Source organism: Mastacembelus armatus, chromosome 17, assembly GCF_900324485.2.
Source record: "Mastacembelus armatus chromosome 17, fMasArm1.2, whole genome shotgun sequence".
Taxonomy (NCBI): domain Eukaryota; kingdom Metazoa; phylum Chordata; class Actinopteri; order Synbranchiformes; family Mastacembelidae; genus Mastacembelus; species Mastacembelus armatus.
The window spans coordinates 17,641,086-17,667,699 of NC_046649.1; the positions used below are offsets into that span (position 1 = coordinate 17,641,086).

The following is a 26,614-nucleotide window of genomic DNA, read 5'->3' on the forward strand; positions in this document are numbered from 1 at the left end:
TGTGCAACACAAATGGGCATAGAAATGTTATACTGTTGTCATGGAGTAAAAAATGTAAACACCCCATTAAACATTAGTTGGTTAAGCTAAGCAGTTCAATATGAATAAACCCTTTAGGATTTTCCTCTTAAAGTTTATGGATAATTCAAACATAATATTCAATGTGGTCTTGCCCATGTTTACTGCTGTATACAGTATAAAATCTTTTTGATGCAGTCATTTACGTTTTCATCAGAAACACATATGTTAGGAGTTGCCCAGATTGTTATGAGTTAAATGTCATCTACACTATGATATCCTGTAGTCTTAAGTTGAAATATGAGCCAATGTGACATTGTTTGTAAAAGATTTATTAGACATTTCATCTATTAGTTTTACATACTGTGAGTTCTGTAGCATATACAGAAAATCATAATACAATCTTAGCAGGTATAGGAGTTTAAAAGCAAAATATTATGGTAAGCTGTTATAAGTAAATGTCAAATAAGACATCTTACAGCTTAAATCATTTTTTTCATTAAGGCCAGTAATTACAACTGCTCTGAAACTTTCATTTCAAAGTAGAAAATAAAATTAGCTATTAGTTATACAACCATTCAACACTGGTATTAACATTACACTGTTACAGTAGGCCCAGGGTTCTCTTCCTCTGCATTTGCTACCAGTTTAGCAGTGTCCACCATATTAGTTTGAGCCCTCTCATTGCTGAAGAAAAGTGGATTGTCAAAGGTAGTCAACTTTTCAGGGATAAGTAGGCGGCTGCCAGACTTCTTAAAGAGGAAGATGATGACTGTCCCAGTGACAATTGCAGTAATGATCAGCACCACTGCCAAAATTATGTGGCTACGGGTTTGAGGCTTCATTATGGTAGGTGCTGAACAGAATAAATATACAGATGTTTATCAGCCAAAAGAATACAGTCATACATATGAAAAATGAAATCATGATGGGATGTAGCTTACCTGATGTTGATAGCATTTTTGGTAATACTGGAAACAGGACAAAACAACTATTCACAACAATGTAAAACTACATTTCTGTATTGTTTCTTTATACTACATACTTTAGGTATGTAGTATAAAGAAACTATTTCTAATGTATTTTTTTTGTAAAATTGGTAAATTTCAACACTGTTAGACATGTATTAGACTTTCCTGTTGATGGAAAAAACATTTTTATTCAAGCTTCCTTAGAAGTCCTATTAAGTATGATGGTCTCACCTTTAGGTGTTTTGCAAATATATGGTCTATCATTCCACTTATTTCCAGTCTTCCATTTCCCATCTGAAACTTTAATCATTCCATAATCGCGCCTATCAGGTTGATCTAGATCCCAGTTAGTGTAGTCCATGACTGTTTTGTCCAACCATTGCCAGTAGCCTGGAGACAAGGAGAGATTCAGTTTTGGTTACTGATTTCTGAAAATGAATTGTTAAAATGACAGAACTAGGTCACTTTAAAACTAATAAAATAAATTCATAGTATCAAACTATAAATATACAACTTATTATGATAATATTTAAATAATGTTCCTAACAGGTAAAGCCAGGATGTACTTTGACATGCCATTGGAAATCACTTTGATGAAAGTGAGGTTGGCGCATGAAAATCAAAACAAGCTACAAGATCCTAAAACACTCTAGTGAACATGCTGGTCCTTGCCCGTTTGAGTTTTTAAACTGCTTGTGATTTACAAAGATCATTTATCCTTTTTCAGTGTCAACAAAGTGTAGCTGAATATTTCCTTCATGAAACAACAGACATTGTGACTGTACCTTTGTGTGTTTTATATAAGCCAATCCAGAAAGAGCTGTGGCTGTCTTCAAGTGTTTTCAAATGGTTTAGAATGAAATTCTGCTCAGAGGGATCTTCGATACTGGCAAGAGATCCACCTTCACAAATAAAAAAAACAAGCAAAAATTTCTTGGTTGTAGTTACTGTATCTTTAATTGTAGTTAACGGTTTGTGATTAGTTTGCGTAAAATACAGCTTCTACCTTGAAATGCCCATCCCTATTATTATTATTTTCTTACCATGTTTTGCACAGTTGGTAGATGCATCTGGCCACTCAATCCTTTGTGTTAGAATGAGGTAACAATAACCCTTAAATGGTATCCAGTCGGATCTTTGATTAAATCTGTAACTATGTGATTCTGAGTTTTCTGGGCAAAATCCTGGGAATTCACTTGGTTCTGTTGGAGCTATATCTGTGAATGAGAAAAAATTGATGTTACTCTAAACACATCAACAACTTACAATACCTGTTTTTAAATCCAGTGCACTGAACTGAGCAATATTGTAGAACCAAAAAATGACAGCTTATTGAATTCAAAATACAATGGTAAGATAATGATAGAATGTAATCTATGATGCTGAAAATGACAAATATATGACTTTTCTTTTTTAATGGGAGTATATTTTTTTACATTTTGGGATTTAGGAAGAGTTGCAAATGAGTTTATCAAAATTCAAAAGAGCCTCACCTGTAGATTTCATACAAATACTTGTCATGTTCTGAGTGCAATCAGCAGTCTTCCATTTTCCATCCACATCCACATACACACAGTTTCTGTCACTGCTTGGTTCCATTGTACCCCAATTAGATGAGGTCATATGCCAGCCATCAACATATCTGAAATATCCATTAGTCTGAAAGCCAAGATTTAACAAACTGTTAACATAGTTAATTCAAAGCATAAAATCAGATTTTTGCAAAGAAATCAGTTTCTTTTGTTAGAGCCTGACCGATGTTTTTTTTTGGGGCTGATGCCGATACCAATATTAAGAAGTTTTAAAAAAAATCCGATATAGATATATTGACCGATATTATTTATGTGTATGTTATAGTACAGTACCAGTCAAAAGTTTGGATACACTTGCAAAGGCAATCGCATTTCACTTCATGTGTCCAAACTTTTGACTGGTACTGTATATAGAATACTGTATATAAACACAATATATATATACATAAACATATTTTAAATGCACATTAAAAAATGTTAATATCTGCGGCATATTCACAGATATCAATATATCTGTGATAGGCTCATATCGGCCGATTAAAATCAGCAAAATGATGTATCGGTCGGGCTCTAGCTTTTGTTACATTAAATGATGAATTAATGCATTTTTTTGTTAATCAGATTACTCTCTTTGCTTTTCTTATAATTAGTTAGCATTGGATAATGCTACATATTTAGAAGAATGTAGAAATGTAGAAAACATTGAACTTCACTAAAGTTGTATCATTTGCCATGTTCTTTTATAAGGCAATTTTTGCCCAGTACCTGCTTTTTGTTCAGTCCAATCCACAGAGGAGATTGGAGATTCAAAGCCATTAGCTCGGCATAGATCAGTGACCAGTCATTTCGCAGGCTAGCCAGTTGGGCACCATCATCTTCACAGTTTTTTCTGGCTGCATCCCAGTTCATTTTTTTAGTAACCACCTTGATTGAGTCATTAAATTTTTTGACATATTCGGCAGAAGTTGTCGGTTCAGGGGAATCCGGGAGAGATGGGTCTATTTAGGGTGAGAAATGTAACATTTAGTTTTTACATTGCTCTTAAGATTAGTCCCTTGCTGTGTAGATGTTTAGCAGTTGCTGTTTTCCATTTGCCTGAAAAGAATATTAATGCCTAACCCAATTATAAGACTGTTCTGCTGTAGTTCTAGGGATGTCAGTAAAAAAATTGCTAATTGTTTTGAATAACTTAATTGATTAAAGGTGGTGCAATGTAGTTACTATATTGTTGGACCTATGTCATTCTATTACAAAACATATTTTCCTGGTAGCCGTAAAGTTTAAAAGACTTCCTGGAGTGAAAGTTGGCATCACTGGGACCACTGTTAATTTGATCACTTTTTAATTTGATTCAGTCTTTTGATATAAGTGTATATTAGTCTTGTTAAAATGTTATTTTTGGCTAATTGTTTTGTTTTAGTGAACATAAACTAAAAGTAGTTTTCATCCTTTTTGTCCTTTTTAATTTTTCATATATTTTGAGCATTTTGAGGCTCCAGCAGGTGCCATCTTTGTGTTTTATTGTTACCATGACTACCATGACCTATGGCAAAGTTTGTGGGAAAGTGTCTGTGTGTCCTGCTCTGCACAAAGCGGATTCATTCACAGTTGTGCTAAAACCCTGTCCACTACCTTTAGAAGGTAAAGGTATATAATATATTTTTGCAGTTATTTTTTTTGCATTTTCTCAATATAAGATGCTTATTGACAGTAGTGAAACTTTGAAACAAGTGGTATCTTGGCTGGAGGAGGACACTGAACAGGAGCTACCATTTACAATTCCAAAAATGCTGCAGGTCATTGTATAAAATTTAGCATTCAATTGGTCAGGATTTCATTTATCTGTCTTTCACATTAAGATTAACCCTCTGGGGTCTGAGGGGGTTTTTGGGGCCTGGACAAATTCTGACATGTCCTGACATTTGTGCTTTTTTCAGTGTTTTTTAAACATATTAATGTCTAAAGTCTAATAACACTGTAATCAGCACAAAATTGGCTACAATAATATGTGAGCTTCAAGTTTATACATTATTGTGTTTTTGAGAAAAAAGTGGTTATGCATGGTTAGTGAAAAACTACAATTTTTTACTCACTGAAATAAGACCATAAAACACAAACAGAACATTGGTTCACAAGACTTTGGAGACCAGCATGTTGTAGGCTAAAGTGTTTACTTCAGAGTGCTGTGAATGTCATCTTGTTCACACATTCACAGTAAACAATACACTGATTTAAATTTTCTAAGACACTTTTTGTCCAGAAAGGCCATATGCAAGAGGGTGTGTCTGAGGATGAATAGTCATGTGATTTACCTGAGAACACAAAAGACGCACTGAACGTCCAGACAAAGGCGCGCATAATGAGCCTTTCAGTCAATGTAGATGGGACGGATTAGTGCTGTACAATACAACACAATGAGGAGCCAAACGATCCTCATTTCACTTAAAATCAGTGTTTTTACTCTGAGGACAAGCTAAACTGTTTGTCTCTGTGTGGAATGTAAGGAGCGCCGCTTCACGTGCGTAACGCGCCATCATCCAAACGCGTCGAAAAAGTGAGTAAATTCTATGATGAAGTTTGATATTTTGTGTCATTTCTCGGGGGCGTGCACATATTTACCTGGTTCACCTGAGATTATTTACATGTGAACAGTGGACAGTGTACAAGGCGGGACCGCATTACCTGTAATGAGGTGAGACAGGAAAAAACGGACTTCTCCTTACGTTCATACGGATTAAATAAAAAGTGATGATTTGTTTTTGACTTGAATTGTTTCACTCAAAAGAAAACATTTCAAGCTTTCTAGCCATATAATTCTTATTTTTATGAGCCAAGTATTCGCTGAGATTCTGGTTGTTTTATTTACGCGTCTGTGAAGAGAAATGGCAGAGACAGAAAAGTCCGAGAGTGCACCCTGTCGGCTTTCTTTATTTAAAAAAACCACAACGTTTTGTTGTTATTATGATAGTATGCCACTAAAACTAGACCCTTTACAGATTTGAATGATATACTTCTTTTATCTGTACGATCAGAATTGACGGAGTAATTTCAGTTTGTTTCGGCCTTATCAGAAAAAGATGAGTCAAAACGCGCCGGCGCGTGCGTCGACCCCAGAGGGTTAAGATTAAGAGATTAAGAATTTACTTTATTCATCCCAAACATATGCTATGTTTATTCATCCCAAACTAGGAAATTCCACTCTGCATTTAACCCACCCAAGTGCACGCACACAGCAGTGAACACACACACACCGTGAACACACAACTGGAGCAGTGGGCAGCCATTGCTGTGCCTGGGGAGCAGTTAGGGGTTCGGTGCCTTGCTCAAGGGTCTCACATCAGTCATGGTATTGAAGGTGGAGAGAGTGCTGGCTATTCACTCCGCCCCACCGACAATTCCTGCAGGTCCTGAGACTTGAACTTTTCAGGTTACAAGTTCGACTCTCTATCCATTAGGCCACGACTGCCCTATTATCATTTAGTTTTTATTTGTTGATGAAAAATGAAAAATGTAAAACATTTTCTCATTGTGTGATCAGATGTTAGTTTATTTAGTTTAATCTTATTTTATTCATGAAAATTTGGTTCTCAAAGTAGTTCATTTTCCACTGGCACCCTGTAAGTTAACAGCACCAGTGGCGGTCGTTTTTAACCCGGACCGCAACCAATCCGATATGGAAGTCATATTTGTGATTTGCATGTTTGATTTGGCTTAAATTTTATCTCGGGTGCCCTTCCTGACACAACCCTCTGCATTTACCCAAACTTGGGACTGGCACGTGAAGACACTGGATTGTGCCCCCCTGTGGTTCCATTCAGTTTGATATAGTGTATGTTTTCCAATTAATGCTGGAGGTCAATCTGTATATTCATTCATAATGCAAAAAGGTTTTGCTGACATAGTTTGAAGATAATGGAAATAATTTAGAAATATTGAAATATAGATGTATCAGGAAGCAGGACAGTTTATGATGCTACAAATGAACAATACTGTGCCAGTCGTCGTCTTCTAAACCATTATAGACTGTAGGAAATACATTTAAGAGAAAGGGTAAAGAATAGGCTCACCAAGATTTCGAAGACAGACATATCCATTGGTGTCATTGCAGGACTTTTTTATCCATTTCCCAGTGCCAGTTTTAGAATTAGTAGTCATAAGAACACACCCTTGCTGTTGAAGCACAAAGAGAGAATGTTGAGACTGACAGTAAACTTTGGGTAGATCAAGCTTCATGAAAGAGTGGCAATGATACAGTTTGTACAGGTAGAAGCAATTCTGCATCAATAGAAAATTATTATTTTGAATAATATAACAGAATGTGATGCATGTTAATTAACTGAGACACCATTATTAGGTACCCATATTCACATTAACAGGTCCAGTGACATACAGTAGAAGTGTATCCAGTATAATATAATTCTAAAATGGTTCTCTGTTGTTTTTATTCAGATATTTTGATATAGATATATTCAGATGATGAAGCAAATTATGTTAACTAACTAGTCCAGAAGTGATAATAAACTAAATTAATATGCATGATGACAAGCTTTATGTTGCAAATAGCAAAAAGAGAGTATTACCTCATTATCAAAAAAAGGAATCCCGTAATCCAGCTGTGGTGAATAGTCAAGATGTATAAATTGTGATGAGTGCACAAGCAGAAAGTATATTACATCGGTATTCTGGACAAAGGTTGTGTATGCCAGAGGCAAACCTCAAGCTTATAAAAGCATGATGTATATTTACTCCAAGTGTATTGTGTGTATTGCACATTGCTGTTATATAATCAAAGTAGTTGTACCTCATCATGGATACTGTATCTCTGAAAGTGATGTAAATGCTGCAATGGAAAAAACATATGTAAGAAATATTTAATAAAAAAACAAAAATGTATAAGAAATCATATGGAAGTATATTTGTCACAGTCCTAAATAAAAATTAGGTAAACTCTAGGAATAACTCCCATTGTTTCTGCACTTATGTGACATAATTATGCCTCAAGTACAATAAAGTTTAAACGTTACCCAGGAAGGTCTCTTTAAATGGTTGCGCTGCAGTAGAGAAATGGGTCACATTTTCATCAAAAACACAAACAAAAAAGTACTACACTACAAAGAAATATTTTTAGAATTGCAGCTATGGCTTGCCAATAAAACAAAAAATATTACAATTAAATACCCTGTTGATAACAGTGATGAAGTAATGCATGTTTTTCAACTGATAAATGTGTTCTGCCTCTGCAACTCGCTATGTAATTATCCTTTTAGACACTCTTCTAAAACACTGTCCACTTACCTCAAATGCCCAGTTGTTGTATCGCACTGGTCGTCCGTCTGTCCAGTGAAATGAATAACCATGTAGATTATGGAAGCCAATCCACAGGTCTGTAGCTGGTGCCTCGGCCATTTGATTGGACAAAAACACTAAAAATGCAACATAATAAGGATTTAGGGTCTTTTTTTTTTATCTGTCCCTGGATTTCTGTAAAATATCTGTTTATTCTGTATTCTTGGGATATCAGATGTTCTCAGTTCTTCTTATCAGTATGTGGGTCAACAAACAACATAAAATGTGTCCTTCCTATCATTGTGAAGCAGAATTCACCAAGCGTTGGATTGTTCACCCACTAATAGGGAACATGAGCTGGGATTAGACTGTCGTGAGACAGGTTAGTTTTACCCTACTGATGATGTGCTGTTGCAACAGTAATCCATTTTTTTTTTTTCGTTTTTGTAAAGCGCCTTGAGATGATTTGTATCATGATTTGGCGCTATACAAATAAATTGAATTGAATCGTATTGAATTATTAGATGCAGCTTGTCTGCTGGAGTCTAGTAATGGCCCTGACCGAGTTGACAGTATGTTGCATGCAGCTGGGCCACTAGGGATGGCTCGATACCACAATTTTGACTTCGATACTAGGATCTAATACCTCAGTATCGATACAAAATTGATGCCATAGGTGATAAATAACTAATTAAAAATATAATTAAATTGAAAGCAATTTTATTAAACACACTGCTTGAAACTCTGCATGAACAGTTGTACGAAGAAAATGTTAAAAAAAAAATAGGTCAAATACATAGGTCAAATTCAGATTTTGGAAGAAATGGAAGAGATGTAATTAAAATAGGATCATCTCTTCATATCTTTTCAGTAGAGGTTATAAGAATATATAAACCTTTTTTACATAGCCCAAACACAACTCAAATGAATTACTTAAACATCAAACTCCATACAGCACCACTCTACTGCTGGACCCCTATTCTACTGCTGGACTAGTGAATTAAGGTCGGTTAGTTCACCTTTTTCATCACTTTTATAGGCAAAGTAATGCCATATTTCACTTCTACTGCTTTCTTTTGGACGTGTAGAGTGAGTTTGACCTATTTGATCCATTGTTTTCACACTTGTTGGCTTTGCGTCAGTTTGGTTAACCCTGCCGCGTTGTGGTATACCGAACTGAGCAAAATTATGATATTGTACCATTTGTAATATAATATACACTGGTATTTTTCCAGTATCAGTATACCGCACATCCCTATGGGCCACTGTTTAGATTGTTGGCACCCTAGTGAAGTGCTTTTGCCTTTGTCTGCAATTTTTTTCAGTCAGATTTTCTTCATTTTTATTTTGACCATATTATTAACCAAGGACATAAAACTGGCAGCATAGCTTGTATTGTTTGTCTTTCTGAGAAGCTAATTCTGCTCAAATGGGCATAAAGCATGTACAGTGTACTTTTATGTAGATGTTACCTGTAATCTTTAATATGTTTCAATACATAAAAAAAGAAACAAAAGGAAATGTGAGACCATGCACAGCTTAATCATCAGCTATATTGTATACATACATGTTCTACTTGCTGACAACTGTTTTGTATAAAAAAATAAAATAAAATACAAAAAAAAACTTCAAATTTGTTTAACCTTTCAATAAAAAGACCCAATGTCTCTGGTTGACATTGCTGTAATTCTCAGCAGGAATTTTTGTGAAATATTGATTGAAATATAAATATTTTTTTCTCTGGAAAAAAAAAAATAAAACCACACCTTGCTCATGTCTGGAGAGAATTGAGGCCAGATTTCCTCCCATTGCCCTGCATTGTGCCCTTGCTCCTTCCCATGTCGCTTTCTGGCTATTATTGATGCTGTAACACTGTTGGTGAAATATCAACAGCTTAGTGGTGTATTTTGGAAGAGCAGTAATTGAATTTTAGACACAAAGAAATCGGTGTTAAAAAAAGCAGTTGTGGCAGATTGACAGTTGAATCCTGTTTAATATCAGTGTTTCCATCTCTTCAAACAACTATAATAATAGTGTTCTCTGACCTTTGACTGAAATTTTTTCCAGTTTTGTGGACAGCCACCTTTTGGAGGAACTGTTGGCGCTACAGTGGCATTGACAGGTGGTGAGCCACTACGTTTACAAATGGAACGATGCTCAAAGCCACAATTATAATCATGCCAGAACCCTGTGAACAACCCAGAATTTGAAAAACATATTTCAGTAAAAGTGATGTACATTTCAACATTTAAAATCTAATCTCATGTAAATACTACATTCACTAGATACCAGTAAAAATCCAATTTTAGGTTACTCACCCATAGAAGAAGTCATGATAGCACAATTCTCATCACTGTTCTTGAAATCAGGTTGATTTTCGTCCCACCTTTGAAATACTACTGGAGAACCATCCATCCACCTGTTTGGAATACGAGAAGTTAATTTAAAAGATACATTCATGTGACAGTCTTGCGTTCATCTTTTTTTAATGATAAAAATTGTTACACTAAAAAAACTTTAACAGAAATGACACCCAGCAAAATTAACCAAATTTCATTTGAAGAAATACTTGAGCTGCACTCATCAATGTTTATGTGAATAGTATAGTATAAAAACAGTATAAATCAGTATGTGTAATGTGAAAAAGGTTGCATCTTATGTGGAACAAAATTCCTACTTAACTCTGCAGTACCCTCTGAGATCTATAAATGAATGCATTATGCATTACTTCATACTCACGTAAATGTCCCATCCAGATCTACGTTTAGGCCTATCCAGTAATTCCCAGAAGTTCTGGATATCTGCATATGTAAAACAAGTAATACTTATATTTTATTATGTTCTGAGCTTTTGTAATGTAGTAGTCTAAATGTTTTTGCTCACCTGTTTCCATAAAAAAACACTTTCAGCTTCATTGTTTATAGTGACTAAGTCACCATGCCCTTTTTGGCAAAAGTGACGAGCTTCTTCCATGGCCATCGTCATTTTGTTAATATAATACTGATCCCCATTCCAGACTACCCACCCATCTGTGGTGATATTGTAGTCTGAAAAATTATTAGAAACGTGTTAAATATTTTCAATATATGTGTAGTTTCAGGTTTTTAAATCATACTAAGCAGGACTTTATCAATGATAATGTTGGGCTATCAGTTGGATAGCAGTTCACCACTGTTAGTCTAGACAGAAACATTCAGTGCCATACTGGTGGGAGTCGTACAAGTAACAGAAGCTTAATGCACAGAAATACTGGGGCATACTTACTGGGAGTGACAACGTCTGGGGGAGTTTTTGGAGTTGTTCCTGTAAGGGCAGAAGATATTTATACTTAGAACACTGATTAGAGCATTGGACTGATAGTAGGCTGCTTTGAGTTGAGACTGTGTGCACCCTTATATATGATGAAGATGTTGGAAAGTCTGGCTTGCTCAATTAAGCAATACATAGCATGCTTTTTGTGATTTTCTCTCATGTATGAACTGATCTCCGCCATCTGCTGTACATTCTGTTCTGAAGTTTAAGATGGATTTATATACAAATTTCATCTTTCAGAATGCTCTGCACATCTAGTTTTGCTATATTACTTCTACTTGCACATCAAACTGATGTCAGATCATTTACACATTCCCATAAACTGTCCTTTTTGTTGTAAGTAATTGTTGCAAGTAATCTCTGTAATTCTGCAACATGTTGGCATTGTTCATTCTCATATATTGGATTTGTGCAAGAAAATGTACAATCTACAAATGTATTGTACTGGAACAAAAATCAAGTAAAACAAGTTAAATTCTCTTCAAAACCTTGATAACTAAACAAGATGGAAAGAAATGGATTCAGATGCTCAGTCATTTTACCAGCATGGATCTGGCACAACCATCCATGGAATGTCTCACAGTGCACATCGTTCCAAGACCCACTTCTGTCCCGCCTGTATAGAGTGAGTTCAGCACAAGATTCTACGTTATTTTTGTTGTTTGGCTCTCCATCCTCCCAGTGTTGGAAATGCAGCTGCAACAAAAGTAAACGATAAATAAATACACTTTCATATACATGTTTGAGTCCCATAAAAACAAGGACTATAGAAATAGAAAACTCACTGGGCTTCCATCGCTCCATACATAACCGGCTGCTGGGTCAGGGGCACTAAGTCCAATCCAGACCTTGTCATGGCTAGAATGGACAAACTCTAATATTTATTATTTAAGTATAAAAGAAGCCGGTTCTCTGTTATCTGCTAGACATTAGCCAACCTTTATGATCTGCTAAAACAAGTTATTTTTGTTAAATTGCCAGTCATACTGTACCGATCCGGTAGTAGATGTTGCTCAGCAGCGCTGTGGATACTGAGCAATTCTCCTCCAATGGCCATACAATAGTCTCTGGCCTCATACCAGGTTCGTTGGGTCTGTGAAAACCACTGAACCACAAGACCAAGATATTCAACATCATTTGGTAGTGTCACTTCACATCAAACTTAACATCATTAAACATTGTTTTATTGCACCTTTTGGTTGCGTACGTTTTTTGATTAGTTTCAGTATATTGTTTGTACCTAGTAGTACAACTATATATCTGTATATCTGTGCCATGGCATGCACTGAAGCTATTACTTCATCTTACCTGTAGAATAGAATATCTTTTTAAATTTTGGGTAGTTGTATAAATTTATATATAACTCTCTCAATAACTCTCTGTGTCTATTGTATTAAGGCAGATTTGAAAACATGTCCTAGAGGCTAGAATTGCCTTTTGTTCTTGTGACTGTATTGCGGTACCTTAAAGCAGTAGTTTCTCGATCCCAGTTTAGTCCATCCATCCGCACACTTTGGAGGGATGAGAGTAGGTGGGGCATGGGTTAAAATAGCCCCCTCTGCCATGTGCTTACAAATGTATTTTATCTTATTGGTGCAAGGCAGCACATCCCAGAGGCCAGCAAAAATCCCAGTGTTCATGGCAACACAGCCCCGTCGGTGACCTTATATTGTTGAGGGAGAAATCATGAAATGTCAGTGTCAATACAATTTTCTGCCACATTATACAGATGAGCTGTCAGATTTCTTCATACCTGGCATTTGAGAGTTCCAGTGTGTAAACCTCACTAAGTCTGTGTTGGTCCACACAAATTCATCAGTCGTTTTCTGGTTTGACAGCCCTAACCAGAAGTATTTCTCTGGTCTCATCCCCACCAAACTGACAAGGAATGCATTATCTAACCTGAAAATATTAAGTATGATCACAGGACTTAATAGTGCCACTAAGAAATGTATCAATTATTGATTAAATATAAATACATCGTCTTATGGCAGTGCATAAGACAAGAACCTGTAATGAAAAGGTGCTATAGTTTGTCTGTACTGTTAAGGAGTTGCCCCTGTTTACTGATTGCACATAGGGGGCAATGGCTGCAGTGCTAGTGTTGTAGACAAACAGTACTTTATTAAAATATGCTTTGAACACAGTCAGCCCAAAAAAAATTCAACTTTGGAAAGTTTAACTAAATTTCAGAACCTTCTTGTTGTGAGTCCAGTGCTAACCACTGAATCACCATGTGCGTTGTTTTGTTGTGTTGTTTATGTTCTAATTCAAGTCAGTCTGTTCTGCAGTCTGTTCTTAAATTTACCTTTATTATGCAAAAAGTCTGCCATTTTCTATAAATTAACTGAAAATTGTTTAAAGTCTGCATCCCTAGTTACTAAATAACATAGATTATCAAAAACGTTTAATCATAGTGTCAGTACCATTAGTTTAGTAGTTTACTTTAAATCCAGCAAGTTCTTCTTACCCACTTGAAACATCAGCTAAGTAAGAATCTGAACTCTTGCAGTCATCTTTAGCTTCATCAAAGGTTTTGGTTCTTGTGCTAATGAAGTAGCAATATGAGCCATGTCTCCTCCAACCCTGGATTGTTGGAAATAGGAAAAAAGTAAGTGAAAGTAGATAATTTTTGAAAATTTGCTATGGGTAATCTGTTTTTAGGGGAGCACAAACCATTCAGTAAAAAAACATTTATCCCCTTTTCTGCATTTTACTGTATCTGAAGGGACTGACAGAGTTGCCTAAGTGACTGAGCATGACAGTGCTGAAAGCATCACACTCCACCATCTTTTGCCTTCAAACCAATGCCATAAAAAACTTAAACGGTAGTAACAGAATTATTTAATTGAATTCTCAGCCTAAATGCAGTGCAACATATAAACTGAAATATTTTAACACTGCATTGATGTTTTTTTCCCTTTTCACCACTTGGGGGACATCTACAACAAGCTGAGAAACACACAGACTCCAGACACGTTTTTAAATCAAGATCCATCTTAGCTCCTAGATAAAGCAGTTTCTAAAGGAAAATAACTTGCTCTTAAGCTGCCCACCAGCTCATTGGCTAAATTTGGGTAGTAAGGTTTTCTGCTTTGTTCTGTTTTGTTTGAAATTAATTAATAGCTTCTGTTAATGCACCATACAGTTCCTAGTGATAGATAAGAGAAAAGAAGAGAGATAATAGTCATTAAACTCACAGTTTTGCAGCCTTCATTTTGCTCCACTTCTTCTCCAGTGGGCTGTGAGGCACTCATCTTCATACAAATGTAGCCGTGCTTCTCCTCACAAGCCTGATCAGCCCAGTTTCCATTCTGCAACAAAGTAGAATGTAAAGTAACATATTTATTTATTTATTATGTGGCCATTGGATGTCCTGTAAAGTAGCCTACTGCAATCTGTACTGAAGTACAAGAATTGTTATATCCAAAAAACAAAGTTAAGACAAATTTACACACAAATTTTCATACTTTACAGACAGTACACAATAGATATATTCAAGTTACATATACGGTGAAATAAACTGGGATATGAAACTGCAGAGTTTTCCTTTTTTCTGCCTGATAAATCAGGCAAATGTATCATTGGACATGTTATTTGTGAACATGTATATGTTGTGTGTATTACTATATGGCACCTTACCTCACCCGTGATCATAACGCAGTCCTTAATATCAGTGCCCACAGCTGGATTCCCATATTTCCAGCTAGTGAAGGTGACAGTAGAATGGTCAATCCATTCAAACAGACCTTCTGTATTCCTGTCATTCAGTCCAATCCAAAGCTTATCATTGGAAACTGCAGACATGGGTAAAAGAAAACAGTCTTTCTGTTACCTGCCTAATTGACATCAGTTGGTTCACTTATATGTCCCTATCACTGAATCACTCTTCAGCTGACTGTGAGAGAATATGAGGTACAGGGTAATGCGACACAGTTCTCTGGCCAACAGTCATGGAGGCTTAAAGGGATGTTGTCTGTTGGAAGCATTTCTTCTTTAGTAGAGGTAAACTTCTATGTGTATTTTATTTTTTTCACCTACCATATCCAAGTTGAGAGATGACAAAGCTTTGTTCTTCCACATTATGGATGCTCACAAGGTCCCCCCCTTGATTACGGCACTGGCTCTGTGCATCAGACCATGTTTTCTGAGTACGATCAAGGTAGAAACAGTGGCCGTTGTAGGGAATCCAGGGTTTTGAACAAAAGCTTGTATGAACAGCTGATTTTGAAAAGAACAAAAGTGTAGGACTGAGTGACAGATATAGCTTGGTAACTATCGTTAGAATAGACTAGAAAATTGCATTTCCTGCGGAAGATGCGTGTGAATACATTGCTGAAAAGGGTGGAAAGAGAATGATATGATGAAGTAGAAATAAATTGGCTTTCAATTGATAAAGAAAGAAGTGTTCAACTAATATAAAAGAAGACAATGTAGTGAAGGAGTGTAGTAGGATAGAGAAGGAAGGAAGAACTTGAAGGAATTATATATGAGTTGGAAGAAAAACAAGAATGAAACAACAAAAATTAGAATGAAACAACAAAAAATACAAAATTGTAGAAAGATTGTATAGTGTAGTTTAAAAACAGATGAACATTGCTGAAAAATACTGAAGGTAAATGATGTGTAACCAAACAGGAGTATTTGAAGGAAGGTTTTCTTAGAAGAGTAAAAAGAAGGAATAACTGAAAAAAGGGAAGAAATGAAGGAATGAAAGCAGTATGCATGAAGAATAAAGTGATGGCAAAGTGATGTGGGAGGGGGAGTGACAGTGACACACCAGTTCAAGCATGCACTATAAGAGGAGAAGCTGAGAAAACCTGACCTCACAACATGTGAGTTCGTTAGTGTGAATGCTGATTCAGCATTCACACTAACTAGATCTTTGTCTTTACCGGAAGTAGGAGTTTCCTCTGCTTTTTTACTGTAGCAGATGTAGCCCAGTTTCTTGCTGCAAGGTGAGCTTTGCCAGGAGTACCGCACACCTGAATCAATATTTGCACAGTTGTGTCCCGGATAAGGAAGGGGATGTCCTAAAACAAGATGAGGGGATATACTTGACATGTTTTGCAAACAACCTTATATCAGTTGTCATATTTCTTTTACTCCTGCATGAACCTCCTGCAGAACCATAAATTTAAATGTTTTTTTTGTACTTGCCAGCTTCTTGATGATTGAGCCTGTTGGTACTGACCAGGCATTATTAATACAACTAATAGTAATACAATTGTAATATCTTACAATTTTAATATATTGGCATAGAAAGACAAGGGACTGAACTGGAGGAAAACTCTACCTGAGTCCCATTTTATATACCGGTAGGGTGCACCATTAGACCATTTCCAGCCATGTTCAGTATCCTGGATCAACCCAATCCAGAGATTAGTGGCCTCATTCTTTAGTAATGCTGTTAGAAGTAACAAAGGCAACAAAAATGACAATGACATGTTATCCATAATGTTAGAACTTCTTCATAGTTTTTTACAACACTTAAGAATATTTAGAAATGCTTTTAAGAAGGTCTTTTTTTAATATTCTATATTCTGTAAAACATTACATTTTATGAATCTCACTGTGGAAAAACCAATCATAAGAAACAAACAACAAAAAGTGAATTCAGTGTAACATCAGTGCCCCCTCACCTGTGACATAAGCCTGCTCATGAGGATCGGTGATAGTGAGCAGGGAGGCACCTTGCTGCTTGCAGCTGATTTCAGCCTGGGACCATGTCAGAGCTGCTGCAGTGTTGAGCTGGTACTGTGCTCCAGTGGTTGGGTGCAAATCCCAGTGTTGCCTGGCTATTAAATACACATGCAAAATATGTTAATATTAGCTACAAAATAAAGTACTTTCTCCTTGTAACCCAACGTTATAATGCTGGCTCACCTAATAGTATGCTAGTCTTTACTGTGAAATCAAATAATACTTTAACACGTTTCTAAAAGCTGCACTTATATGTTCCATTACTTTATGTTTTCACAGGTAGTACTCACAATCAGTTGGACAGTAGCCCCAGAGTTCATTTTGTTCATATTTTGTTTCAATTGCACACCAAGGCTGTTCAGGTGAGGTGTCCATTGTGGAGCATTGTGAGAACCACTGGTCTCTGTACATGAAGGGAAACATGCAGGGCTTTCCAGCACCGTTTCCACCAATGGAAATAACTTCTATAATGTGATAAGAACAAAACAAAGATTTGTTTCAGTAACTGTTTTCCTGCAGTGACTTACCATTAATGAACAGGATAAACCACTTTAAAATATATATTTTGCACAATTTAGATAAAGATGTATAAAGATTGATTATACACACACACACACACACACATATATATATATATATATATATATATATATATATATATATATATATATATATCAATGCTTAAATATTAATAGTGTTAATGCATTTCTGTTGGCTAAAGTGTAAATATCTGATATGCAAATCTGCAACATCTGCATTGCTCTCTTTATCATTCTACTTTTGTATTTCTTTATTCTGTGACAATGGTAATATGTTACATTACCTCTGTATGTCCTTGTGCAAGCCCCTCTAGATGTCCCTGAAATTGTGAGGTGGTTATTTGGTCCTGCTGTTTTGGAGAGAACTGCTGTGTTATCTGCAGTGACCTCAATGTAAAGCTCTTGGCCTTTAAGTGCAAGCATTGTTTCATTCTTGCATTCCCACTTTTGGAGTTCACTGTTTTCATCACAGTCGTAGAGGTTTATTTCACTTCCCACAGTTTTCCCTTGGGTTCCCAGGCACTTATTTCTCTCTTCAACCAGAAGTCTGTCACTAGTGGTCCAGCGTATGTCATTGCATTTATTATTTGTTTTAACCAAACAAAAACCAGTGGCCTTGTTAGTTAGTTGAAATGGTGAATCTGTAGAGAAAGAAGTAGTATACACGTTTGGCTTGTTCAATTTCTTAAAATCAAGTAAAGCAGCTTTAATGTCAGTACTGAACAGTGATAAGCAAGACTTCATGTGAATGACACAGGTGACACAATATACAGTATGTAATATACATCACACAATAGTCACACATACAGAATCAAGTTCACATCTTCTTAATCTCTCAAAAGCCTGAAAGTGCAATACTATACCATCTGAAGCCAGACACAGTAATGTCTGGATGAGGAACACAAAAGCTGTAAGAGTTATCCTCATTGCTAGTCTTCTTCCAAAAATGTCTTAAAGCAGAAGACTCCGTGCTTTTCTCACAGAGGATTTAAGAGCTGTGTGATTGTTGGTCGAAAGTCAGGCTTAACAGTACGGATACATCCTGTCTCGTCATGTCGTCATGACTTGTCTCAGATTTTTTTTCTTAGAATTTCTCTTTAAATGAATGAGGTGGGGCAAATTTTTTTTTTTTTTTTTTTTTAACTGAAACCAAAATGATATTTGCACACTTCGGTGATTTGCTTGTTAAAGTCATTACATTTCAGGAACAACATGCACATTGCTGTGTGGGATGTGCACTATTGCATAATTAACTGACAATCTTGAAAACAGGAAGTGCTCTAATATAAGTGACCTTGTAAAATGCAGACAGTCCACACAGATACCGATCACATGAACCAAAATGCTTCTGATTTTTGATTGTGATTTTTGATTGTGATTTATTTCTTTTTATCTTTCCCCAATTATGCATCTGCATCTTGTGTTATTAAATTATTTCAGATGTAAATCATCTACAGTAGTGTTCCTGAGTTTACATTTCTGAATCTACATTTGATTTTTATGATTTTACCACACAGACATACGAGGGATGTGATACAAATTGCAATTGATACAGCCCAAAATGATCCACACAGATGGTAGGGAACATTTCTGTTGTTGTTTAAAGCTATTGACTGAAGAAAGTATTGTGCAATATTCACGTGGAAGCTGTCATAATGCTGACTTTGTGTCTTTTTATTCTCAAGAAGTCCCAGACTTTACTGTTCTTTACTGTTCTTGCTACATATCATAGTTAATGTAAAGTGTGTTTAATAGAATTGCTTGTGTGATCATGCAGTACATTCTCAACAGAAAAAGGTCAGCAGTAGAACAAACAGTGTCTGGATTGAAGGCAACCTTACTCAGAAACAAGAAGCCAGACTAGTAAACAAACCCAGAAGGCTAAGGGTCCTTACATGCTAAGCCAATTATGAGAAAACTATAGCAGATGATTTGTTTTGCATCATCTCATTAAACTTGATGATATCTTTTTACTAGTTCTCTGGTTTACTCCCATAGTCAGATCCCTAGAAGGGTATATGTGTCTGTTTCAGCATGACAGTGTCCATGATGATGGACTGACTGATGATGGGTGGTCATTGATGGTTATTACTAGAGCCAGTATATTGGAACCCACCACAAAAACTGTATACAGCGGTCAACCACATATGACTTAATGGCAACTAATGGGGCCAAGTGATTGTTAATGTATAGAAAGGCCTGGAAAAAATAAAGTTGATTAGTGTTGATGAATCCCCATCAGCTTAGGGGAGAAACGCAGAAAATGTGATATAACTGACCCACAGGCATAACCCAGAAGCATAAGCAGCAAAAGTTGGTTTATATATGTGATCAAAAAAGATAAATCTATAGTGTTTGATTAAAGCAATGGATTGAACATAAAATATGAAAATACAAATAACCACTTCAGCACATTTTGGATAACTAATACAAAATATTTATTACTTCTTACTTACTGGTTTATGCACTGTGTTGTCATCAGGATTAATTACTTATGGGTTATAGACTGTGATTTGGTTGGTTGAACAAAATTAATAAAGATTTAAAAAAAGATTTTTGTCCTTTTGAATGTAATGTTCTGAGGGGAAGTGGTTGAATCTGAGAAGTAAGCTGTTCAAAGGCCGGTGCTGCTTAAGAAAAAAAATCAACAGGTAAGATGTGCTGCTGCAAATGCTTAGTAGGCAAAGCAGTTGGGCAACATTAAACTCCAATTGAAAATTTGCTAATACTTGATAAATCATTCTGCGTGTTTCAGCACAATGTCCCCATAACATTTCCTCTGGAGGTTTTTTTGGAAGTGTTCAGATGCATCTTATTCCTCTTTTCTCCAAACTTAATAATTTATGTGTTTTGCCTGAATATTCAGCTTGCAGTTTATTTGCTGCTGGACTTGTATGAATGTCAGTCTGAAGAAATATATAAATGTATTTTCCACTTTTGAGGAATAACCGTTTTTGATAATGCAAATGACCCTTGTTACATTTTTTTTTTTAGAAAGTTTTACCTTTTACAACCTCTTGTTCAAAGTTTGGTCTGCGTTGTCCCTTTCCAACCATTGGAGACAAATAGATAATCTTGTAGAAATGTAGAAATACATCAGGAATGTGATATTTATTTTCTTATTTTCCAACAGATCTCACAAAAAGACCAGAATCAGCAATAATTTCATCCTACTGTAGACTGATTGGTTTGCTGGGGTCGTAGGCAGGACTTCATTAAAAATTTTTATAATTTGTATCAGCAGTCAAATGGTTATTTAGGTTGGTTGTTGGTGCAGCTACAACACAAATGGTTGAGGAGAATTTGGCTCACATAGAAGACAATATACAGTGGGTACGGAAAGTATTCAGACCCCTTTAAATTTTTCACTCTTTGTGTCATTGCAGCCATTTGTCAAAATCAAAAAAGTTCATTTTATTTCTCATTAATGTACACTCAGCACCCCATCTTGACAGAAAAAAACAGAAATATAGAAATTTTTGCAAATTTATTAAAAAAGAAAAACTGAAATATCACATGGTCATAAGTATTCAGACCCTGTGCTCAGTATTGAGTAGAAGCACCCTTTTGAGCTAGTACAGCCATGAGTCTTCTTGGGAATGATGCAACAAGTTTTTCACACCTGGATTTGGGGATCCTCTGTCATTCTTCCTTGCAGATCCTCTCCCGTTCTGTCAGGTTGGAGGGTGAACGTTGGTGGACAGCCATTTTCAAGTCTCTCCAGAGATGCTCAATTGGGTTTAGGTCAGGACTCTGGCTGGGCCAGTCAAGAACGGTCACAGAGTTGTTCCAAAGCCACTCCTTTGTTATTTTAGCTGTGTGCTTAGGGTCATTGTCCCGTTGAAAGGTGAACCTTCAGCCCAGTCTGAGGTCCTGAGCACTCTGGAAGAGGTTTTCTTCCAGGATATCTCTGTACTTGGCCACATTCATCTTTCCTTCAATTGCAACCAGTCGTCCTGTCCCTGCAGCTGAAAAACACCCCCACAACATGATGCTCCCACCACCATGTTTCACGGTAGGGATTGTATTGGGCAGGTGATGAGCAGTGCCTGGTTTTCTCCACACATACCGCTTAGAATTAACGCCAAAAAGTTCAATCTTGGTTTCATCAGACCAGAGAATCTTATTTCTCATGGTCTGGGAGTCCTTCATGTGTTTTTTTGGCAAACTCTATGCAGGCTTTCATGTGTCTTTCACTGAGGAAAGACTTCCGTCAGGCCCCTCTGCCATAAAGCCCCGACTGGTGGAGGGCTGCAGTGATAGTTAACTTTGTGGAACTTCCTCCCATCTCCCTATTGCATCTCTGGAGCTCAGCCACAGTGATCTTTGGGTTCTTCTTTACCTGTCTCACCAAGGCTCTTCTCCCATGATTGTTCAGTTTGGCTGGACGGCCAGGTCTAGGAAGAGTTCTGGTAGTCCCAAACTTTTTCCATTTGAGGATTATGGTGGCCACTGTGCTCTTAGGAACCTTGAGTGCTGCAGAAATTCTTTTGTAACCTTGGCCAGATCTGTGCCTTGCCACAATTCTCTCTCTGAGCTCCTTGGGCAGTTCCTTCGACCTCATGATTCTCATTTGCTCTGACATGCACTGTGAGCTGTAAGGTCTTATATAGACAGGTGTGTGCCTTTCCTAATCAAGTCCAATCAGTTTAATTAAACACAGCTGGACTCCAATGAAGGAGCAGAACCATCTCAAGGAGGATCAGAAGAAATGGACAGCATATGAGTTAAATATGAGTGTCACTGCAAAGGGTCTGAATACTTATGACCATGTGATATTTCAGTTTTTCTTTTTTAATAAATTTGCAAAAATTTCTACATTTCTGGTTTTTTCTGTCAAGATGGGGTGCTGTGTGTACATTGAGAAATAAAATGAACTTTTTTGATTATGACAAATGGTTGCAATGATACAAAGAGTGAAAAATTTAAAGGGGTCTGAATACTTTCCGTACCCACTGTATGTCAGAAACCCTGTCTGCACAGCCTCTGTTTGTTGCCTAAATAAATAAACATTGAAGAAGTCATTAAAAGTTAAGTTATTAGGGCTGTCAACATTAACTCATGCGATGAATCTAAAAATTTGAACACGTTAATATTTAACACAAATTAATTGTTTGATAAGGTTTGACCCCAATTTCTTGCCGTCATCACAGTGCAGATGGATGTCTATCATTGTGTGATAAAGGTAAGTTACAGCGAACACTATGCTACTTAATATGATGGCAGAACACAACGCCTGGTCTACTGAATGGCAAGTTTGGTTGTAAAAAGCTAGGAACATATTTTAAATAACCATTGTTTGAAAGCAAAAATTGATCAGATAGCATTCACATTATTTTTATTAAAGTGTGCAAACTGTGTTTTAAGGCAATAAATGCAGAATGTTTAGCGGCGTGGTTGCATGAATCAAAATGCCATTCTGTTGGTCAGCCCACCACTGTAATCCAGGCTGAACCATCATAATGAGTGTTAGTTCTATTTCTTTGATACTTTGATACACATGCTTGGTGCCTTGAGAACAAGTGCTGTCTGATTTTCTGACTTCCTCTACTGCCACCATGAGGTTGACGGTTTTGGTTTCACTGAAATAGATGTTTCTGTTCCCTCAGAATGGAGTCTTACATGTTTGTCACTCAGCTCTAGCTCTGACATTATGCCGTTATTCAGTGCCATCATCAGGTCAAAATAGTAATTTGTCTAACTTTTTGTACCTGTGCAATTAATCACATTCGCATCAGTTCTAAACTTTAATTTGGTGTTAGTGCTAACTAGCAAAAGATAGCTTCCTCTTATGCAAACCTAATATAGTTATAGTTATTATACCTGCTACATGTCAGCATATTAGTATCATCATTGTGAACATCTTACGCTGCAGATTCTTCAGTAGTCCTAGAGTCAGCTTCTCAACACTGCTGAAATATTTTGACATTTTCTACTGGAATACTTAGCACTTATGAATCTAATTGTGCCATTATATTAATTCTGTGGGAGGCATTTGTGCAAAAAAGCATTTTTTTAAAATTTAAGAATCTTTACTGGGGCTAGTGAGTGTAGCCACAAGTAGCAAGTCTTTTTACAATAGTCCTAGACAAGCATTAGCAATATTAAATTACTCTAAGTTGTTTCAGAGTCTTTCAGCACTGTACCTGTAGTTTGTTCAGTCCAGTCCACAGAGGAGGATTGAGATTCCTAGCCATCAGCTTCACATAAGCCCATGTCCACTTATTCTTCAGGCTAGCCAGGTTTGTCACAGCATCGTCACAGCATCCCTACCCACAGCTGATTACATGGATCAGGTGTGTTCAGCCAATCAGAGGCAAGGAGTGCAGGGATGGTTGGAAAACAAGTAGTGCAGGGGCCTTGAAACAATTTTAGTTACGTTTAATCGCTGTTATGTGGATGCTGAAGCATTATTCTATTTCAGCTAATGAAAAACTCTTATGTTTGAGTTATCTTTAATATACTGTGCATTTTTTATGTGGATATGCTAACTAAATACAGTTATCAGTACACATTGTCTTAGTAACAGACTGGTCAAAATGCAGACAGATGGACATTTAATCTCATGGTTCTTCGGAAAATCACCTGACTTTGAATCGACAATCTACTGAACATAGATGAGTCAGGAGGAAACGGCTCTGGTGGATTAGTCAATCAGCTTCATAGAGCAAATTCTAGTAATAAAGTAGTATTTAAAATTACAGGATGTTGTAGTAATCTGGCATACTATCATTTAGTGTATACTTTGAATGTGTCATCAGTGTAACAGTAAATGGTATCATTTGGCTTGTTAGAAAGAAGAAGTAGCATCTGTGAATAAATGGGGTGACCTGTGAGAGCAGTCAAGTCAGTGAGTTGTGGCATGATGATTAATTCTTTTGTCAAAAATGTTGGGCAACATTAACGGTGGGATCTTGTTCTTACTAGGAAAGATGTTAGCTATGGACAAACGTTAGATGCCTGTGCCAGCACAATTTGGCTAAGGCCTTAAGCTCCTTTTCTCACAAATGAATAATTATATAGTTCATCATATTTTATTATCAAGTAGTTAATACATTATCTCCAGTGCAAAACCAATTACATTTTATCATATTGTAAAGATAGGTCAGTGTTAAATATTAGTTCTTACATGTACTAAATAGCATCCATTCCCAGTGACTGGCTTGTGACAGCGTGTCGCAGGTTGGTTGCAGGAGATTTTCATCCAAATAAATATGCAGAATTAATTCATAGTTATACTTTAAAGTTTTATATCTATAGGACATCTTGGAGCCAGATTGGAGAGTTCGTTGGTTTTCTATCACACAAGTTTGGTGTAATCATAATCATGTCAGATTTTGCAACCAGCCACAGCCAATACTCACTTTGCTAAAAAAGAAAGACCCAGCTGAAAAACAGGCTGCAACTAAAGCTGCCCAAACTAATCATTATGGTGATGTTTGGGAACGGATTCCTACAGCCTAAGTAAAGAGCAGACCTTAGCTAACATTACGCTAACTAATAGTTGAACATAAGGTGATTTGTAAATTTCAGTAAAAGTGGTGAGGAGTGTTAATTTATGCAAAAAATTACTCTACTGATTTCTAGATAATGCCAGTTGCCTTTTAAAAAGGGAGGTGCCATAAAAAAAGTTTGGGAAACGCTGATCTAAACATTTAATTTGTCTCAACGGTTTTTCACATTTTTGACTTTACAACTACCTCTTTTGAGATTTTGACTTTCTTTATATGAAATTATATTTGTGACTTAGATGAATCGGCTACAAAAAAGGAATGCAGGAGTATATTAGTGCATTCAGTTTCTCGTTTATTTATTTTGTTTTTATTTAATAACATTTAGTTTTTAGTGCCAAGTTTAATGTTCTTGAATATTACAGTGGTAGGCAATAAAGTTTTTTGTTTAAATTTTTATTTTTCATTTTTACACATTTCAATAGTACAAGCAATGGACAACATCTGGCAGGCAAAAGCATAACATGTAACAATTATATACAGTCATTCATATCAGTTAGGTTCACATATATTAGAACAATGATAAGCTTCTTGTCATTTGGCCTCTGTACAGCACCACATTAATTTGAAATGAAACGCACGAGATGTGACTGAAGCAAAGACTTTCAGCTTTGATTCAAGAGGTTTGGCAAAAGTGTGGTATTGACCATATAGAAATTAGACATTTTTATACAACCACCCCAGATTTTAGTAGCTCATAAATGATGAAAGAAATAACTGACAAGCTCTTTTGTGGCCAGCTATGGTCAGGATACTGCTTCTCATTGTCCCGGTATATATAAATCTAACTGTATAAAAAGAAAAAGAAAAATCAAATCATTTGCACTGAGACATTGTAGAGCCTAAGTTGTTCTGTTCCATGAGATTTTTTTTGCTTTGAGAAGGCAGCATAGTGGATGTTGAGGGGAGCTACAAGTACCTTGGAATCCCACAGGCAAATGGGAACCAAGAAGAAGCCACAAGGAAAGCAGCCACAGCCAAATACCTACAGAGTAAGACAAGTCCTAAGAAGTCAGCTAAATGGGAAGAACAAGGTCCAAGCCATCAACACCTACGCCCTGCCGGTCATCAGATACCCCGCTGGCATAATAAGCTGGCCAAAAGAGGACATAGAAGCCACTGATGTCAAGACAAGGAAGCTCTTCACAATGCATGGAGAACTTCACCCCAAATCCAGCATCCTGAGACTGTACGCTAAGAGGAAGGAAGGAGGCCGGGGACTGGTGAGCGTCAGAGCCACCATCCAAGATGAAACAGCCAAGATCCATGAGTACATCAGGAAGATGGCACCAAGCGATGGAATACTTGAATACGTGAATATCTCAGGCAACAGAAGCCCGATGCAGAGGAAGAAGAGCAAGAACCATCATGACAGGACAAACCCCTGTACGGCATGTACCACCGACAGATACAAGAAGTGGCTGATATCGAAAAGTCCTACCGGTGGCTGGAAAAAGCTGGACTGAAAGACAGCACAGAGGCTCTGATCGTAGCGGCACAAGAACAGGCCCTGAGCACAAGATCGATAGAGGCCGGGGTCTACCACACCAGGTAGGACCCCAGGTGCAGGCTATGCAAAGATGCTCCTGAGACAATCCAGCACATAACAGCAGGTTGTAAGATGCTAGCAGGCAGAGCGTACATGGAACGCCATAACCAAGTGGCCGGCATAGTGTACAGGAACATCTGTGCCGAGTATGGGCTGGAGGTCCCAAGGTCAAAATGGGACACACCTCCAAAGG

The 26,614-nt window shown here is 36.8% G+C and overlaps 1 protein-coding gene across 1 annotated transcript; it reads right to left on the reverse strand.

The window, feature by feature from the left end:
* Positions 1-332: 332 nt before the first annotated feature.
* On the reverse strand, positions 333-18,439 carry LOC113134207 (macrophage mannose receptor 1-like). Its single transcript, XM_026313446.1, has 33 exons — positions 18,225-18,439; positions 17,646-18,002; positions 17,113-17,286; positions 16,762-16,917; positions 16,416-16,526; positions 16,015-16,152; positions 15,161-15,340; positions 14,762-14,916; positions 14,320-14,433; positions 13,590-13,705; positions 12,873-13,021; positions 12,583-12,782; positions 12,112-12,224; positions 11,905-11,977; positions 11,662-11,815; positions 11,072-11,110; positions 10,691-10,854; positions 10,547-10,608; positions 10,126-10,226; positions 9,853-9,995; positions 9,574-9,679; positions 7,817-7,944; positions 7,546-7,572; positions 7,323-7,361; positions 7,102-7,134; positions 6,589-6,691; positions 3,287-3,519; positions 2,483-2,648; positions 2,033-2,206; positions 1,775-1,891; positions 1,221-1,379; positions 963-989; positions 333-874 (listed from the first exon to the last, which is right to left on the reverse strand). Exons 1-33 carry the CDS (start codon positions 18,286-18,288, stop codon positions 615-617), a joined length of 4,335 nt encoding a protein of 1,444 aa, XP_026169231.1. The 5' UTR covers positions 18,289-18,439; the 3' UTR covers positions 333-614.
* Positions 18,440-26,614: the final 8,175 nt, after the last annotated feature.